We start from the raw sequence: 17,873 nt of genomic DNA on the forward strand, positions 1-17,873 counted from the left end.
TGATCTAAGAAGCGACACAAAGTTATTCTAAGCAGGAGTAAATGTTGCCAGCACCATGTGGGATAACCACACCTAAGTGGTTTGTGACAGCCTGCAAAGAACACACATAAAAATAAGCAGTTTTAGAAACTGCAACCCTAACTTGAGATATCTGAGATTTATTTTATTTTTTGTGTAGATAGCCTGTTCACATTTGTTAATCCTATAAAAACAGTATACCCATTGATGGATGAAGGGATTAAATAAAATAGCTGGTATTTCAATGAATAATATATCATTATTATCTACACTAGCAACCCAGATATGCTTAGATGACAATATGAGAATGTCTGCAAGATGAGCTCCGTGAAGTCCCTTCCTTTTGTAATGCTTAAAAAAAACCCCTCAGATTAATGATATTTTAGAGAAACATTTGCTCTGATGATTGGTTTAAATGTCAGTGGCAATCACATAATCCCCAAGTTCTATATACCATAACATATCCATCCCTTTTAGCTGGTTTTAGGCAACATTCTCATTTTAAGATCTTACACACAGAAAGGTAAGAGGTTGTTATGTAGGCCTTTTCGTAGTCCAAATGCTAAATGTATAAGAAGTTTTGTGGCTTTCTTCATTCTTTCATTATGAAATAAAACAGCCAAACTCTTGCTGTCACCTCCTCTGATTTGGTGCTCTGAGACACAGCTTGGCACTAACATGCTTTTCAACTTTCTGTACGGATGTCAGTCAAATTTCATCGAGTCAATGTTCATGTTATTGTAGCTTTCCTTCCCCTGGCTCTTTTGGGACATGTACATGTTTAAATTATTCATTAGCTTAAGTGCTTACCTGCCCTGCACTTAAGCAGGATTTAAGAAAGATTCTCCCCTTCCTTCTGTGCAACTCTGAAGTTCTGGGTTTACTTTCAAGTGTTGATACCTGTGCACAGAACTTTGTTGTCCATATAGTGTGGTACTAACTCTTTTCCATCACTTCATATGTGGTTTTCTTAATAGCACATCACCTAAATATGCTACCTAATTTGTTCTATTAATTTCAGATTTCTAGGAGAGTATTTTCCGTTCAGTTTTAGATCTTAATTTTCTTCCTTTCTCTTCTTTGAAGCTAGTTCACTATTCAGGATGTTATGACTTTATTCAATAAAACAGATGTTGTGTAGGTGCTGCTGGTAGGTAGGTGGTGCAGAGTTGGAAGTTCAAGAGTGTGAAGTGTGTTTTCATGCTCATAAAGTTATTTGTATCAACAGCAAAAAGTTCTAAAGATGAGTAAATAAGAATGTTCATCCTGGAAAGCTTAGATGTGATGCAATGTAAACCTCTGAAAAAGAAGGATGCTGCTTTTGCTTACTAGGGGTAGAATAGACAATTAATTTAGTATTTCCAAAATATTCAGTTTTTGGTCATGTAATCAGCTAAACTCTTAACTTAAAAAAAATATTGTGTTTTCCCATCAGCAGCACCACCTAGAACTGATATTAAACCACTGGTGATGGGGTCCACATGGCTTTCAAACACGCCCCACCTCCAACAATCATCAGTTTCAGGCTGTTTTCTCTGCTGTTTCCACTTTTTTATTCCTATCTGAAGAAGCTACTATTTTATCCTGAGCACAAGCAAGATCAGATCCTGGTATACTCAAATGAATCTAATATCCAGACTCTAATAGTGGGTTTAGGATGATTATAACTTAATGCAGCTCTGTGAAAAAATCTGGAGAGCTATTTCAAACTACTTTATGCTCCATATAGTTATTCACTCCATGGTATATATCAGATTTTTTTTTCCCCAGCACAAAATATATAAGACTACTTGAATTAGAATTTAATTTCAAAAGGCTATCATAAAAATTAGTATTTTACACTCCCCTGTTCTCTCTAATTGCCCACTTAATCACATTATTTTTTCCCCATAACCAAAGTCAGAACTTGGATGGTGATGAAGCACTGCACATCTTCAGTATTTCTGAAGATGTTTTGGACTGCTGGCTTTTCCTCCACTGCTGCAAAACAAGTATCTAATACGCTGGTTTATTTTATTTCAAAAAATTATTTGCATTTGTGCTGCCCCACCTAAAATCATCTCTAGTAGCCAGCCTGGGGAGCAAGCAAGAGAGTCTCTGCACTACACAGAACTTTGCAGTGGAAATACCGATGCTATTCATGTTCAAATTTGTCCTTATATAATCAGCTTTTGTGTTGTTGGAAAATTCTTTATGCATGGGTGAGGCAAATAGTCTGCTTATATGAATATAGTCCACGTAACATCTTGTAGCAAAATGCACATTGATTCCAGTGGTACAAGCTCAACCCTACAAATGGTCTTATTTGTTGAGCTAGTTAGTATCCTAGAAAAAAACCCCGAGTATATGCTCAGGCTGCCTTTTCCTGCTTGTATGTTAACCAAATATTAAACCAGAAGTAACCACAAAGTTTCATTCTACAAAATATAATTTTTGCTATTTCTATCCTATAGCTCTACACAACCACCTTCCTTGTGTGGGCTCTGTTACCTTTTTCAGGGACCTCATCAGAACACAACAATATTGATTCGACACTCAAAAACATGTTTTGCACCAAGCTGAGTTTTCTGTTGGTTTGTCAAAGGCTTTTTTAACCCCCACCCCCAATAGTGATAGCAACTAGATTGGCACTTGGGGAGAAAACTTGCAAAGCAAAATCATGTTTGTGCTCTTTTAGCCTTAAAAAAGGGAAAAAAACATCCAAACAACCTAAACAAAAACCCACAATCCTAAACACCACAACACACACACACACACAAATATGGGGGAGAAAAAAAGACCATTTTCTTACACTGCTCAGTACACAACTTGTAGCTGGAGATCCTAATCATCCTAAGAAAAACAAAATAGAATAGAAATAAAGGGAATGGAAAATATTAGGATGCAGGACACTGCCTAGTACTTTGCCTCACTCTGTACTATGTGACAGGAATTGCCAGCAGGCTGCTCAGGCTCACAGTGGAAAAGTACTGTCTGCTTCAGCCAAGGAAAGCAGGACTCCCCTGCCCTGTGGGGTTCTCAGGGCTGTCATCTGGTACTTACCTAATGTTTAGGATCTGCTTTGCAGCTCCTGTTTAGTTTGAAGCACATGTATGTACAGGGGAAGGAAAAGGGACCTGTTTGTCTCTTAGTGCAAATTCACATCAGTCAGCTACAAACTTCAGGTTTTCCTGTGGGCTTTACCAAACGTGCTTAACCTGTCATGGAAGAACACTTCCTTGAGATTTGAAAGCCTTTAAAGAGAGAAAGAAGATGATCCACATTCCTATTTTGTCCAGTGAGTTGACAATACTAAAATGAAAAAAGTTGGATTTAGGGCATACTGAGCACATCTTAACACCGGTTTTCTTCACAGAGTTCCATAGTGCAGTTTTAGGATGCTTGGGCCAGATGTGTTGCTGAGGTACACATGAAGAATTTAGACTCCTGCCAACTTCATAAATCCATCATTGAAATTTGTCAGATTATTAAAAAACAACCCAAAAAACCCCCATCAGAGTTCTCTGTTGTCTAAGCCCAGTCAGTGCCTATCCCTGTACCCAAGGAGTGGATATGGATGGTGCCTTAGGTCGGCCAATTTTTCCTTAATTACAGTAACTCAAGAAGGACTCAGAATGTTCAACCTTGGGCAACACCATACAACAGTTGTTCAAATTTATATTCATAGTGCTTAGAAGTATCCACACAGAAATTAATTAGTAGAATAAAGCAGCAAATGCAACAACGGCATTTTATGTTTATGTATATATATCTTTATATGCATGAAATAGAACATTTTAAATATTTAATTCTTAAACTGCATATAAAGATTTTTACAATGTCCAACCTAGCACTTTGTGCTGCACTGCAGCCAAAGTGTGTGTGTGCATTGGGTACCTGTCTGCAGTGGATTGGAGGAAGGAAGAGAAAAGAACATGCCTCCATTTGTCCTCTACCAATCTTCACATTTCTATGTTAAACTGTGATGGGATAAAATACAGTACAATGGTCATAACACTACCTATCTGTCCAAGTAGGTGATTTTTTGCAATGTGCTCTGAAATTGGAAAAATGTGGGAGGCTCAAGTTCACTGATATCGTTTAACACATCCATAAGTTTGTAGGCAAAGAGTATCTCCTACTAAAGTGTTCCTTTACACAATTTGAACATTGATACAATTATAATTTAAATACTCTCATAATTTAAATACGCAAATAATTTATCTTGATATGATGAATAATATTAATTCTCCTAACAGAGCATTCAAAGCCTTAATTGTACATGACTAACACAAGAGTAACAGGTGACAAGAGTCTTCCATCACTATGTGTCTAAAGCAGTCAAGTGATTCCCAACCCTCTGCCTTTAAACTACTCTCTCTTCCTCTCTTTGCATTGCCCTTGCTGACCTGCATATCTGTTCTGCAATATCCATATTAGACATTTTCTCCATCTAAAGATCAGGTATACAAACACACATCTCTGTGTTATTCTTACAGTGTACTGCTCAGACTGTTGCTTTGTGCTGTTTGAAATATAAAATTCCTATAGGGACTTCTTAAAAAATCCTTATAATGCAGTAAATCCTTTAGTTACTTGAAGTCAGTTAACAGGCTTTTTAAGACTAATCATTGCTAGGTACTTGACAAATATATACAGGATACTGTATTCACAGAGCGAAGTTGATATCATCATTCATTATTTTATTACTTTACAAAGACACACTGAAACCAGACTTCTACGTCTCATGGGAAAAAAAAAAAAGTCATTTGCATTACTTTCTGGGAAAGGCAGGATTAATGACATCAAATGCTTAGCAACTCTTCTGCTCAGAGTCTTTAATTCAATGTAAGATAATTTACACAGTAAGAAACAACTTCTAAAGACTCTGGAAGAGAAGTGGCCATTTTACTCATTAGCAAATGCCTATTTCTGAAACTTGCCTCTTGAAGGGGAAGTAGATATGCTAACTTTTAGATAGCTCACATTTGATACTGTGTGTTAACTACTCAAAATCTTTGTCTTTGTGCTGTTCTGGTTTTTTTCTAATGTGCTGAGAGTCCTTTGAGCCAGAAAAAAACCACAGAAATAAAATACTGCATTTTTACAGGTATACAAGGATTTATAGGAAGAATAAACTCCTTAAGACTATAGTAGAACAGTGCATGTACACTATTTTGGGTGTGTTTGCACTATTATAAGGTACCTAACCAAAAAAGGAAAGATAAAAAACACAGCAAACCCTCCTTCACTTAAAATAAATGTGGTCTTTAGATGCTCTAAAACAGTGGGGTTTGGCACAAAAATGAGAAAAAAACCCCACCAACTTGACCTGACTCTGCATTTACTTAAGTTCTGTAGTTGAAGAAAACTTGGGTTGATATCAGATCAGTATTTGGCAGAGCAAAATTACCAAAATAATATTTTAAATAATTCTGCATTTGTTGTTGCTCTCGAGAAAAACGCCACAAAGAGGTCCAGCTTCTGTGAACAGAAGCCTCCAGTCAGGCCTGATTTCACTTCCATGTGCACAGGGATGTGGCAGTTGCTCATCAGCATCACAGAGCACTCCATGATTCAGCAGATTTCTTCCTGAGGGAACGGCTGACAAAGGCTGGATGAATAGAGGCCTTTTCACATCCACTGGCAGAAAGCTGCAAAAGTCTTGGCTGAACTCTCTGGGGCTGGCAATGGCCATTAATGTCTCAACACGAGCACTCAAACTCTATTATGAGTGGTTTTCACACCTACACACACACAGTAGCACTTCCAAGAACTTTCGACTTTAGAACTTTTACGAGGGGTAAAAAATCAATCAAGGCCTCAGGGTATTTCTCTGATATTTTAGTCCTAATTTTTTTAAACGTTGTGGCGGATGTTTTATTACTATATCACTAAGGTGTAAGCATACTGCTGCAGCTCTGTGTTGCTACATCTCTTTCACCCATTAAACAGCAAATCTTGAATGATGCCAAAGCCTTATGGAGACTGAGGCTCAGGAGTGCTGAGCAGCTGCCCTCTCCCTGTCTTGCTCCTCCATCCCCATGAACCAGACACGGTGTCATGCTGGTGTTCAGTATTTCCGAGTTTGAATTCCCCGTAGCAGTAAAGCTGGATGCAGTTTTTAATAGTCTTTCTTTGGATTTGCAGGAGAGCTGCTCCCTCTGCTGAGTTCTCTGTCGATCGCCACCGGCACCTGATGTCCTTCCTCACCATGCTCGGCCCCAGCCCCGACTGGAATGTGGGGCTCTCTGCCGAAGATCTCTGCACCAAGGACTGTGGCTGGGTCCAGAAAGTTGTTCAGGATTTAATCCCCTGGGATGCTGGCACGGACAGCGGTGTTACCTACGAGGTATAGGGACTATTTTTAATATATTCAAATATATTACCTTAAAGCATAGAAGAGTGAAAGCTATTTGATCCATGGTAATGTCCTACAAGACTTTATACAACTCCAGCAAAAATTTTTCTTAAAATTAATTAGAAGTCATTTAAACAGATGTTAGCTACAGTTGCTGTTGGTCATTTTGTCTGAAGTCCTTAAGCATTATTATTAAGGGGATAACATTTCATTCACCTGGGATGTTATTACCACAGTATCACAAGTGAGTAAGGTTGGAAGGAACAACCATGAGTCATCTGGTCCAACCTCCCTGTTCAAGCAGGGTCATCCCAGAGCACGTTGCACAGCATTGTGTTCTTGAATATCTCCAGTGAGGGAGACTCCACCTCTCTCTGTGCAATCTTTTCCAGTGCTTGGCCACTTGTAAAGAATTTCTTGCTCATGTTCACCGCTTGTATTCAGCTATTGAATACACAGAGGACTTAGCATTTAGGTGTCCAACCCCTGAGTTTTGGACTGTTTCAATCCAATGCCAGCTGTTCTGTTTGGCACAGAAAACTATAACTATTCCCTACAGCAAGGATTGAAACTCAACTTCTCATCATCGTGAGACTATAAAATCATCCGTTTTCTCTGCCTTCATCACTCTCTCAGTCTAGGAAGAGATTCAAATCATCCTCAGGTAAAGTCCTGGTTTTGACCAAATGGGTTATGTCAAGTGAATTGAACAGGTTATGTGTCCATAGGTGACAGGTACCTACACTGTGTGTCTATGGAGGCAGTACAGACAAATGAAGTGAGACTTGACTAGTCACATCCTCAAATAGGACACATATTCCCATGTCAGATGACAAGATGTGGATGATTTTGTCTTTCAGACCCAGCCTCTTTAGAACCTGAGGAGTTTCTCCAGTTATAATACAGCTCTGGGGGGATATTGAATAATTTATTTTTTTTTAATTAATGTAGTTACTTAACCAGACAACAAGGCATGCATCTTATTGTTAACCCGGCTTCAGCCTGAATCCTGAACTATTAGAGAAGTACTTACTGACAAAAAACAACAACAAAAAAACCCAACCCCCCAAAAAAATAAACCAAAACCCCTTACCATTAAGGATGAATGTAACAAGTTCATCTTACACAGGAATTTTGCAATTTAGCATCCCAGAGAAGTTTTTATTTCTACAGATTAATTGTATTATTAATTAATACTTTCTTTTTAAACATTTTTTTCCTTTTTGATTGCAGTCTCCTAACAAACCTACGGTGCCTCAGGAGAAGATCAGACCACTTACAAGCTTAGATCATCCCCAAAGTCCATTTTATGATCCAGAAGGAGGATCTATCAAGCTGGTAGCCAGAGTTGTCATTGAGAGAATTGCACGTAAGGTATAATACACATGTAAAATTCTCAAGTGAGTGCAAAAAACCACTCCATAAACCAGAAAATTAACCTTTCCTCCCCCTTCCCCCAAATCTACACTCTTTACCCTACTCACAACAAAGCTAAGGGAAGAAAAAACTTGCAACTGTCTTAAGGTATTACTTCTACTTCTGGAAATTATTGCATCTGCTTAATTGGGGATTTTCTTTAAATATGCCTAGGGATTCTAAGAGAAAAAGGTGCTGCAGGTGCAGTAGTGCCTCACAAAACACTGGTTTAGCCCCTCTCTCTGCATTCATGTATGAATTTCCTGTATTCAATGTCCACAATAATGTTTTTGCAGGGGGAGCAATGCAATATCGTTCCTGATAACATAGATGATATTGTGGCAGATCTGGCACCGGAGGAAAAAGAAGAAGGTACATTTTAAATTAGTTCATGCAGTACTCATTTATATTTTGTTTCATTCTCCCCTATCATTTGTAGATAAGGAACAAAACTGACTCAGTAGCAAAAGTTCCACTTGCTCTCTAACAGTGATTTAGGTTTTCATCTCTTCTGCTGTCTACTATTAGTCTTCCCTTATAAAGTAAAGAAATTTTACACATATACCTAGAAGATGACAATAACAATACAGGTGATAAAAGAAAGAAGACTTTTGGGATTCAGATAATTTTTTTTTTTTTAAATGAAAGCTGGCAATTGGTAATTCTTGTTTCTTCTGGGCTAAAATGGAGAAGATAGAATGCAGAAGGAAAGAATGTATCCTAATAGAATCTAAAGTAATCATCAGCCAAGTAAAGGGGAGAAAATGGAAGACTTTTTTTAACATTCAATGCCTTTCCTTACTTTTTAGATGATACCCCTGAGACCTGCATATATTCAAACTGGTCCCCATGGTCAGCCTGCAGCTCTTCTACCTGTGAAAAGGGGAAGAGGATGAGGCAGAGAATGCTTAAAGCTCAGCTGGACCTCAGCGTGCCCTGCCCAGACACCCAAGATTTTCAGCCATGCATGGGTCCAGGCTGCAGTGATGAAGGTAATCAGGAATGAAATGTGGAGGGGAAGAACACCTTGTAGGGTTTTCCCTTCCTTTAAGTTTCTAAAGTCTGTTGGTTGCTGTAGTATGGCTTCAGTTATGGCAAACAGAGGCACAGCTGCTAAAGAACACCATATGAAGCTGTCTGTGGTCAATTCTGCATTTCAGCTGAGTCAGTGCATGAAAAACACAACAGTATAAAGGAAGGGAGTAAAGGAAGCAATAGAGGAAAGGACAATGTGAAAGGCAGCATCAAAGTGAATGCTGCACAGCAATGGGCAGCTACAGATTTATCAGCAATCTTGTCAATACTTGCTATTGAAATGGTTCTCTGTATTTTAGATGGTTCCACTTGCATGATGTCTGACTGGATTACATGGTCCCCCTGTAGTGTTTCCTGTGGAATGGGAACCAGATCTAGGGAGAGATATGTAAAACAGTTCCCTGAGGATGGCTCCATGTGCAAAGTGCCTACAGAAGAGACTGAGAAGTGTATTGTAAATGAGGAGTGCTGTAAGTATTTTATTTAACTTGATAAAATCCAGCCTATAACACGAGCACTGGCCAAACCATTTTTTATATGAGCCCTGCTTATGAACAATTTCCTCTGTCCACTTCGAATAGCTCCCAGCAGCTGCCTTGTCACTGAATGGGGTGAGTGGGATGAATGCAGTGCTAGCTGTGGCACAGGGATGAAGAGACGGCACAGAATGATCAAGATGACTCCTGCTGATGGATCCATGTGCAAGGCAGAAACTACAGAGGCAGAGAAGTGCATGATGCCTGAATGCCGTAAGTGTGCAGGAGTTTGTCTCCTCTGCTACAGGGAGGCATCATCTGACACATTGTTCCAGCACACAAAGAACATAGCTAAACTAGAAGCAATGTTGCTTTTTCTTATTCTCCTTAAAATTAGGCTTCTTAGGGAATGTGCATTAAGTACCGCATTCACCATCAGGATGGGAGCATCAGTAAAAAAGAATGTTCGCTGGTATCCTGTTACTGTATGACCCACATAGTGGTGTGTATATCAGCAAGCCATACCTAAACAACTCTGAAGTTATGGAATATGAGGCATATTTAGTCGTAAGGCTAAAATAAAACAAATAAAACCATGCCCTCTCCTTTTAGCCCGTGGACAATTCAGAAATCGAGGTGCTCCTTTTGTGCAGTCAGCCAGTCTCACCCTTCCTATTAACGTTGTTTTTAATTTCTTAAGAAACATTAAGATTTTCATCAGAGACAGAGATAAGTTTAAAAATGTTTTTGGTAGATAAAATGCGGAAGTTTCACATTTTAGACCAGATTAATTTGACTTCCAGATTAGTTTGACTTCCCTGTAACAATCCAGGGGTTTTTTTACAGGAGTTATGACTGAAACATAGCTTCTTAAAGTATTAATTCCTCAGATGCATTGGGACTCTGCAGGTAAGAATAAGCTACAGAAAGGGATAGCAAAGAAAAGATATTAAAATCAAGCAAACCTTTCAATTTAATATACTGTTTTCTGAGCTTCTTCAGCAACATCATTTAGCTTGTGACAAGAAAGTATAATTGGCTGATGACAGATAAAACATAGTACATTTTCCACCTGTATTATTTTCAAAATTTATACCTTTGTAATTTATTTATGAAAAGAATTCATTACCTTTTTATTTTCATGTCAGATACCATCCCCTGTCTACTCTCTCCTTGGTCTGAGTGGAGTGACTGCAGTGTAACCTGTGGGAAGGGAATGCGAACCCGGCAAAGGATGCTGAAATCTGCTGCTGAGCTTGGAGACTGCAATGAGGAGCTGGAACAAGCAGAAAAGTGCATGCTGCCTGAATGCCGTGAGTCTGGGGAATCCCCTGGAAAGAGAAGAATAATTACCATTGTAACAGTCTATGGGGCAAAACTCTATCACCACTCAAGTATCACTTCTTAGATGGAAGGAATATCAACTGTGCATTGTTTAAAAAATTATTATTGTTACTCTACACCTTCAGCAACTGAGAGCTGGAATATGATCATGTTTTAAATTCAGCTTCTCTTAACCCTATGGTTGTGATCGATCTTGATCAATACAGAATGCAGAAGAAAAGAACATATCCTATTAGAATCTAAAGTAATCACCAGCCAAGTGAAGAGGAGAAAATGGAAGACTATTTTTAACATTCAATGCCTTTCCTTACTTTGTAGATGATACCCCTGAGACCTGCATATATTCAAACTGGTCCCCATGGTCAGCCTGCAGCTCTTCTACCTGTGAAGAGGGGAAGAGGATGAGGCAGAGAATGCTTAAAGCTCAACTGGACCTCAGCGTGCCCTGCCCAGACACCTAAGATTTTCACACTAGAAAACCTGTTCAGATTAGACCCAGTCAGAGTTGCTCAAGGAAATGCTCAGTGAAGTTTTATTGTCTCCAAATATAGCAATACCACTGCTTCTCTGGGCACCTCTTGCAGTGTCTAGCCACCATCACAACGTAAAATATTTGTCTTGCACTTATTCAAAATTTACCATGTTCTGTGCCTGTTGCCTCTCATCCTTTACCTCTGAGAAGATTCTCTCTTGGTTTTACCTATACCCTCCCCCTCTGTACTAGGAGACAGCAATAAGATCCTCCTCAGTTTTTTCTACCTCATATGCCATATGCTTCAGCCTGTCTCCTGCCTGTCTTTGTGGTCATCCTCTGGTATGTCCACATCTCTTTTTTATGGGAAAGCCAAGAAATGGACACAGCACTCCAGAACTGGAGTACAGGGGATTCGCAGTTCTACTTGTTTAACACACTTCAGGCAACTGAAGTTTGTGAGCTCCCCAATAGTAAATAAGTCAGAATTATAAAACCTATGTTTTTACTCAAATGCAGAATGTGTGCTTGGAAGGAAGGAAAGAAGAGTTAAAATCACCTGTGAGATTGATTCTTTTAACTCACAAAAAGAGCACAAAAGAGGCTTTCTCTGTCTTTGACACATCTGTGAACTTTGATACACTTTGCAGCCTCCAATATCACATAAGCCAGTGGATGGTGTGGAGACAGCTGCAATGATTTTTTTACCTTACTCCATTAAAATCCCCCACTTGTTGGGCAGTGCAAATTTCTAGTTGCTTTTCACTCTTTGTGAAGGGTGATAGCCTAAGGTGCTGCTGAATGAATGAGATATGATTGCTTTTAGCATCCTGTTGCCAGCTGGTTTATGAGGTTTTATCACAAATTACATAATTTTTTCACAGAAAGTGTTGGTTAAAAAGGCTTTTACGCTGTAATTGCTCATTCAGCTTTTCTTAAATGATGTGAAATATCATTTTGATTATTATTCACTGGGGCTGTAAGCTTTAAGCAGTGCTGAAAGATGAAAACTTAAAAGATATAATGGTATTAGTGAATATGGCTTATTGCATAACGCTGCCAGAAAGCAAGGCTTAGATCTCAGAGGTAGCAAATTCTTTTGAAATATAACTCAATTTTCAGCAGCTTTTCATTACAAAACAGACATATGGGTGGGAAAATTGAAGAAGACACAGGAGAATTATTTATATGTTCATTGTAATTTTAGTGATGTGCCAGCACCACTCTTGAAGAAGAAATCAAGGAAAGTGTCAAATAATAAGTCTGCTAGGAATGGACTCAGGAAATTTTGATGTGCAGCCTCAAAACATTTGCTGAGAAGACTGGAGTTTTAAGTTGTGTTCATGTGTTTAGGGTGTAAAAAGTCATTAGGCACATCTGGTTTCTTGACCTTATGGTCAAGATTTCATGGATTTTGTGTCCTGTTTCTTGTTCTTTGCAGCCATCGACTGTGAACTAACGGAGTGGTCCCAGTGGTCCGAATGCAACACCTCGTGTGGGAAGGGCCATATGATCAGGACAAGGATGATTAAAATAGAGCCCCAGTTTGGAGGAACAGCGTGCCCAGAAACCGTCCAACGTTCAAAGTGTCGAGTGAGGAAATGCCTGCGAGGCCCAGGGATGGAAAAGAGGCGCTGGAAAGAGGCCCGGGAGAAAAGGAGAAGTGAACAAGTGCAAAAGAATATAGATAGTGAGCAATATCCAGGTGAGGGTCAAACCATTTTTGGAATGCTCATGGCTAGTTGTCTTTTCTGCATAACAGGAGTTACAGTGCACTCCAGCATTTCAGCCTAGGGAAAGTTTTAGCAATGAAATAAAATAAAACACAGCCCCTTTCAGCGTTTTCCTGTCACCAGAAACCTGTTCAATAATACTAAAGTGTGACCTGAGCTGGAGAAAAGCTCACATCTGCCCATGTCCCACCACTGAAAATATTTTAGCTACTCCACACAAAAGAATAGAATGTGAAAAAAATCTAAAATTTAGACCTGGCAAAGGACTGGCTGCAGTTTCTGCAGATCTAGGTGATAATCTTTGCATCCAGTTGCCTTTAAACTTCTGAAACATTTGTTCCTGGATCCAATGCTGAATTTCAAAACTGAATTAATTCCATCTCAATAATCTGATTCAGACTCAGTCTCCTCTGAGAGATCTGTTAGTACTGCTTTTTCAATAGGGGACAATATTATCAAGTACTGACTCCTCAAATCAAGAAAACATAATATCTTGGGTTATAGTTTACATTATGTCAAGAGGAATTACTGCTAAATTGTGGTTCATGCTTGTCTGACATTTAACAATTTGTTAGTTTGTCTTTTATAATGTAGATAATGCAGACAGTAAATTTCTTTTTTAATCCTTTTTTTTTCAGTGTTTGACAAATGCACCTTGATTACACCTAACAGGTGGTGCTACTATTAAAAAAATTAATCAAATCACTTATTTTTTCAGTTTGTAGGCTGAAACCATGGACTGCTTGGACAGAATGTTCTACACTCTGTGGAGGTGGAATTCAGGAACGCTACATGATGGTGAAGAAGAGGTCCAAAAGTACTCACTTTACTAGTTGCAAAGACAAAAAGGAGCTAAGAGCATGTAATGTTCATCCTTGTTAACAAAACACAAGGTTCCAAGTGATGCACTCTGAGCTAAATGGAAAGTCAACCTTGGTTTGGTTTTTAAAACAACAACAGCAAAAATATAAAGTGTATATTAGTTTTCATTTTTGCAGTGTGGTTTGCTTTTTAGTCTTGCTGGTGCAAGAAAAATATTTTATAGATGTTTCCTCACAGATTTATGCTGAGAGTAAATCTTTGGTACTCCAGCCAGCCCTTAATGCATAAAAATAGTAAGTCATCATGAGTTATTTAACTAAAATACAGACATATCTGTGGACATGTAATAGCCATATAGAAATACTACTTGTAAAGACATGGGATGCATGCATATTAACACAAGTGACATGTTTCATATGAGGGAGGATTTCTCTCTTGATTTGATCTGATTTTAAAAATCCAAAGCAGTGCCTACATAATTACACAACTATGCCAAGGAGTAATTTCAGTAATGCTGGTTCAATAATATTAAAGGTGCATGTTTATCTTTTTACACTATTGGGTTACGCTGATAGTTATAATAATAATAATAATAATCCTAAATACTTTTCTTCAAATGGATGCTGTGGTCCATGCAAAATGGTCTTTGTTTCATTAAAACTTAAAAAGAAAATAATTTGTATCAATAATGATGTCTGACCACTACACACTCAAGTCAAAACAGCACACAAAGAAAACATGTGAATGTCATAATATATTTAGGTTCCATACTCCTATTTTGGATCTATCCACTGCCTCTCAAAATAGATACAAAACTAATAGAAATTGGTCGAGACAGTTGCAACAGCTGTGTCACAAAGTTTTCCACATGAGAGACACTAAAAAACTAGATTCAGTTTCACGAGGATGTTAATCACAGATGAAGAGGGAAATAGGTTTATAACATAACAAAAATGGTAGAGAAAAGGTGAGCCAGGTTCTCATGTATCCCTTATGACAAACAAAGGGAAGGGAGCCTCTGAAATGAAACAATGACAGTCTCTTAAAAAAGTAATTACAGGTTGACATAGGAATACATTTACAGCACTGTCATTTATGTTTGGTTTTTTTACTCAGAGTATAGAATAATCTAAAAATGACTAAATTTGTGAAGGTTAGCCATTTGTAGATATATTAGCCAGGTTAAATTCCCTCCCTGACCACTTGAGCGATCAACAAACCGCCTGAGATTAGAAAATAGCTCCTCACATTTCTAATTGTTATTTTATACCCTCTCCTGCAGAATTTACCTCTCTTCCCTATGTGTAATCAGGTGTAATCAGCAAGACCCTTGAGCTTCACTTATTATTGGAATACAATATTGTCCTGTAGGTTTAACAAGATAACATTAAAGAGAAGAGGTTGTTGTCTTTTGGGCCAGGAAAGGCAGCATACACCTATGTCTCTACAGAAGTAAAAACAATGCACTGAAAATAAAGACTGTTGATACTGACTCTTAAAGCAAGCTTGAGAGAAATGAATGGAGCAAAATTTATTTTTTGGTGTCTTTAAAGCAGCCTTAAATAATTTACTCACTTCCTTAACACTAGGTCAGAACCCTGAGAACCTGACACCTGGGTTTTAAGTGTTCCCACACCTAAAGTGTGTGCACCACAACCCACTGAGGATGTTCAGCTTCACTGCCACCACCCTGGGGATCCTCTCATTACCCCCCTGTACCTGAACAGGGTGCACCCAGACAGGCTGGTTGTGTTACATCATAGGGCTTTTCATCAGCATTTCTCCACTGAATACTGCAAGGGCTGCTCAGTACTTCCACAGCTGCTGCATCCCACCCCCTCGAGGTATTGTACTGCTTTTTGCATGTTTGGAATGAAGGAAGGGCCAGGAAAATAATGGAACCAACCACAGTAATAAGCCTCTTCTGCTGCTGCTAAATGAAATGGGTGCAAGCCCACAGTCAACCAAACGAGGAGAAAAAAGGATACAACAAGGTTTAATGCTAAAACCAAACATTTTACATTTTGCACAGCTTGGCTCACTTAATAATATTAATTCAGAAGATAGTTTGCCTTCTTGGGCCTCTTAAAAAATTCTGTAGTTTATGTCTCTGTAGCACTGCCATTACAAGCATAGCAGCAAGTCGGTCCCTCTCTAATGCTTTATGACCTTACCTTCCACATGACCCTTTTGTGACCAAAACAAAAACCCAACAAAAAAACAGTGGAATGATATAGAAGCTGGAGGAGTGACCAGCTGAGCATATTTTGGGTGAAGAAAGAGATAGCTGCAAGAGGAGGGCTACAGTGACCAATGCCAGGGCAGAGCTACATCTGGCTGAGCTGACAGAGGCTGTCCCTACTGAGAGCATTCAGAAAAGTAATCTTTGACCATAAAATGTGTAGTTTTGGAGGCTTGGATCTGTGAGAGCCTGGGACAGGGAAAGCAGAAGAAGAAAGTTTCTCCTGAATGGAAAAAAAGTGTTATGAGTTCATGAACCATATTTTATCTCATCACCCCTTATCACTGGTAAAGCTATTCTTACGAAACCATACCTGTTTCAGCAAATAAGCAATTAAACCCAATGTTGTATTTTCATTTTCACGTTTGTTCCAGTTCATCAAGCTGTTTTGTCCATTAAATGCTCCCTTTGACAAAGGCTACATAGTCCAAATACATCTTTAGATATATAGGAAATATACAATATCTTTCTGACTGTGCTCACAAAACAGGCCATTAAAACAATCTAGCATTCCTTTCTCTGTAGTTCTCACTAATTTGATCCTCTGTATACTTTTTTTTTCACTCTTAGAAGGCTGTTCTTAGAAGTCTGATTTCCAGTCATTTCTCTTAGGCTCATTAAAGTTATGAAAATTGGAAATTATTTTTTCCCCCACCTTGTTAATAGATGAAATGACAAGGTAAATTGCACCGGGTCAAAAATGTGTGATCATTCCTGCTTAGATTCAGTTTTTCACACTGTTTTTCTGTTGAAACATTTTACAAATCACTTGTCTTTGTTCTAACTTGATACAAGAGAAATATTTAAGCTTGTTACATTTTGTAAAAAAAGAAACACAAACAAAAACAAATGAAGAAAAAATAAGAGGTTGATTTTCTATTCAGAAAAAAAAAAGCTCTGATATACAATATGTAGAAGTCTTGCATTGTTACTGTAAACTTTCTAGTAGTGTAATAGCCACTGATTATCAGTCAATAAAAATAAGAACTGTTATCGTTCTGATGTCCTGAATAATCCTGCTGAACTGAAAGCACAGATGTCACTCCAGTTTTGTAGACCTCGACTATCAGATCTTAGCATTGTGCGTATGTTTTTTTTCTAATATACAAACTGTAGAAGCTTTACACATAACAAAAAAGAAAAGTTAGGGGCTTTACAAATGTACAGTAGGACTCTGTGTGTGTGTGGCCTACCAAGTTAAACAAAGTTTTGTTTAATTGCATTTTTAGATTTCCTTCGTTGTTTTTGTTTGCTGTGGAATTATGAAAAAGCTCCCATGAACATTTCTTACCAAAGTCTTGTGTAGATGTTTTGTAGCTGTCTGGCTAACATATTATTATTATTATTATTATATTATTATTATTTTGGAATAAAGACATCTTTACTATGAATTTTACACTTGTATGAGGTTCTGTTCAACTAATATGATCACGTACACCAAAAAACACTTATTAATATGAGGAGTCAAGTCATGTTCCTATTTACGTTTTAATCCTGTTCAAGGTAATGGAATATTGGGAGTGAGTGGATTTTACTAGAACCAGTCATTCTTTCTACTTGGAAGTTGTCTGCATCAAGGTCTTTGTCAAATGGTTTGTTGTTCTCTAGAAGTCACAGGGTAACTCATGAACATTCCATAAATTACAGTGTATTACTCTCATGTGGGTTTTGTTGCTGTTGTTGATTTTTAATAAAAGAGAAACTATTTAAAAGAACACATTTTAAAGCCTGGTGATACAAGAAAAAAAAACCTGTTCAAAATGAACTTTCAAAAACTCTTGAGATTTTATGAAGCTTTCAACAGATATTTTGTGCTACTTGAAAACTATTTTGGGACACTGAGAGTGCAAGCGTGTCACTGATAATTACACAGAGGTGATGGGAGCCACTCTGCAATGTTGCTACTCTAGAAATCCAACTGTATGTAACATCTTGCAGCCAGGTAGAAGTGACAGGCGTGTTCACAGAGAAACCC

General features: G+C 38.2%; 1 protein-coding gene across 2 annotated transcripts in view; it reads left to right on the forward strand.

Annotated features, from left to right (window-relative positions):
• Window positions 1-17,285, forward strand: part of SPON1 (spondin 1) — a 190,534-nt gene extending 173,249 nt beyond the window's left edge. Inside the window, exons 8-16 of one of the 2 annotated variants that reach the window (XM_027651245.1) lie at window positions 6,148-6,349; window positions 7,592-7,732; window positions 8,071-8,146; window positions 8,584-8,766; window positions 9,109-9,279; window positions 9,391-9,558; window positions 10,434-10,598; window positions 12,543-12,806; window positions 13,553-17,285. In XM_027651245.1, the coding sequence (XP_027507046.1) occupies window positions 6,148-6,349; window positions 7,592-7,732; window positions 8,071-8,146; window positions 8,584-8,766; window positions 9,109-9,279; window positions 9,391-9,558; window positions 10,434-10,598; window positions 12,543-12,806; window positions 13,553-13,716 (1,534 nt within the window). In that variant the 3' untranslated portion in view covers window positions 13,717-17,285. The remainder of the gene's footprint in view (window positions 1-6,147; window positions 6,350-7,591; window positions 7,733-8,070; window positions 8,147-8,583; window positions 8,767-9,108; window positions 9,280-9,390; window positions 9,559-10,433; window positions 10,599-12,542; window positions 12,807-13,552) is intronic. The other variant, XM_027651246.1, reaches the window with a different exon arrangement.
• The last annotated feature ends 588 nt before the right edge of the window (window positions 17,286-17,873 follow it).

This window comes from Corapipo altera, unplaced genomic scaffold (genome assembly GCF_003945725.1).
Source record: "Corapipo altera isolate COAL_440 unplaced genomic scaffold, ASM394572v1 78, whole genome shotgun sequence".
NCBI classification, from domain to species: Eukaryota; Metazoa; Chordata; class Aves; order Passeriformes; family Pipridae; genus Corapipo; species Corapipo altera.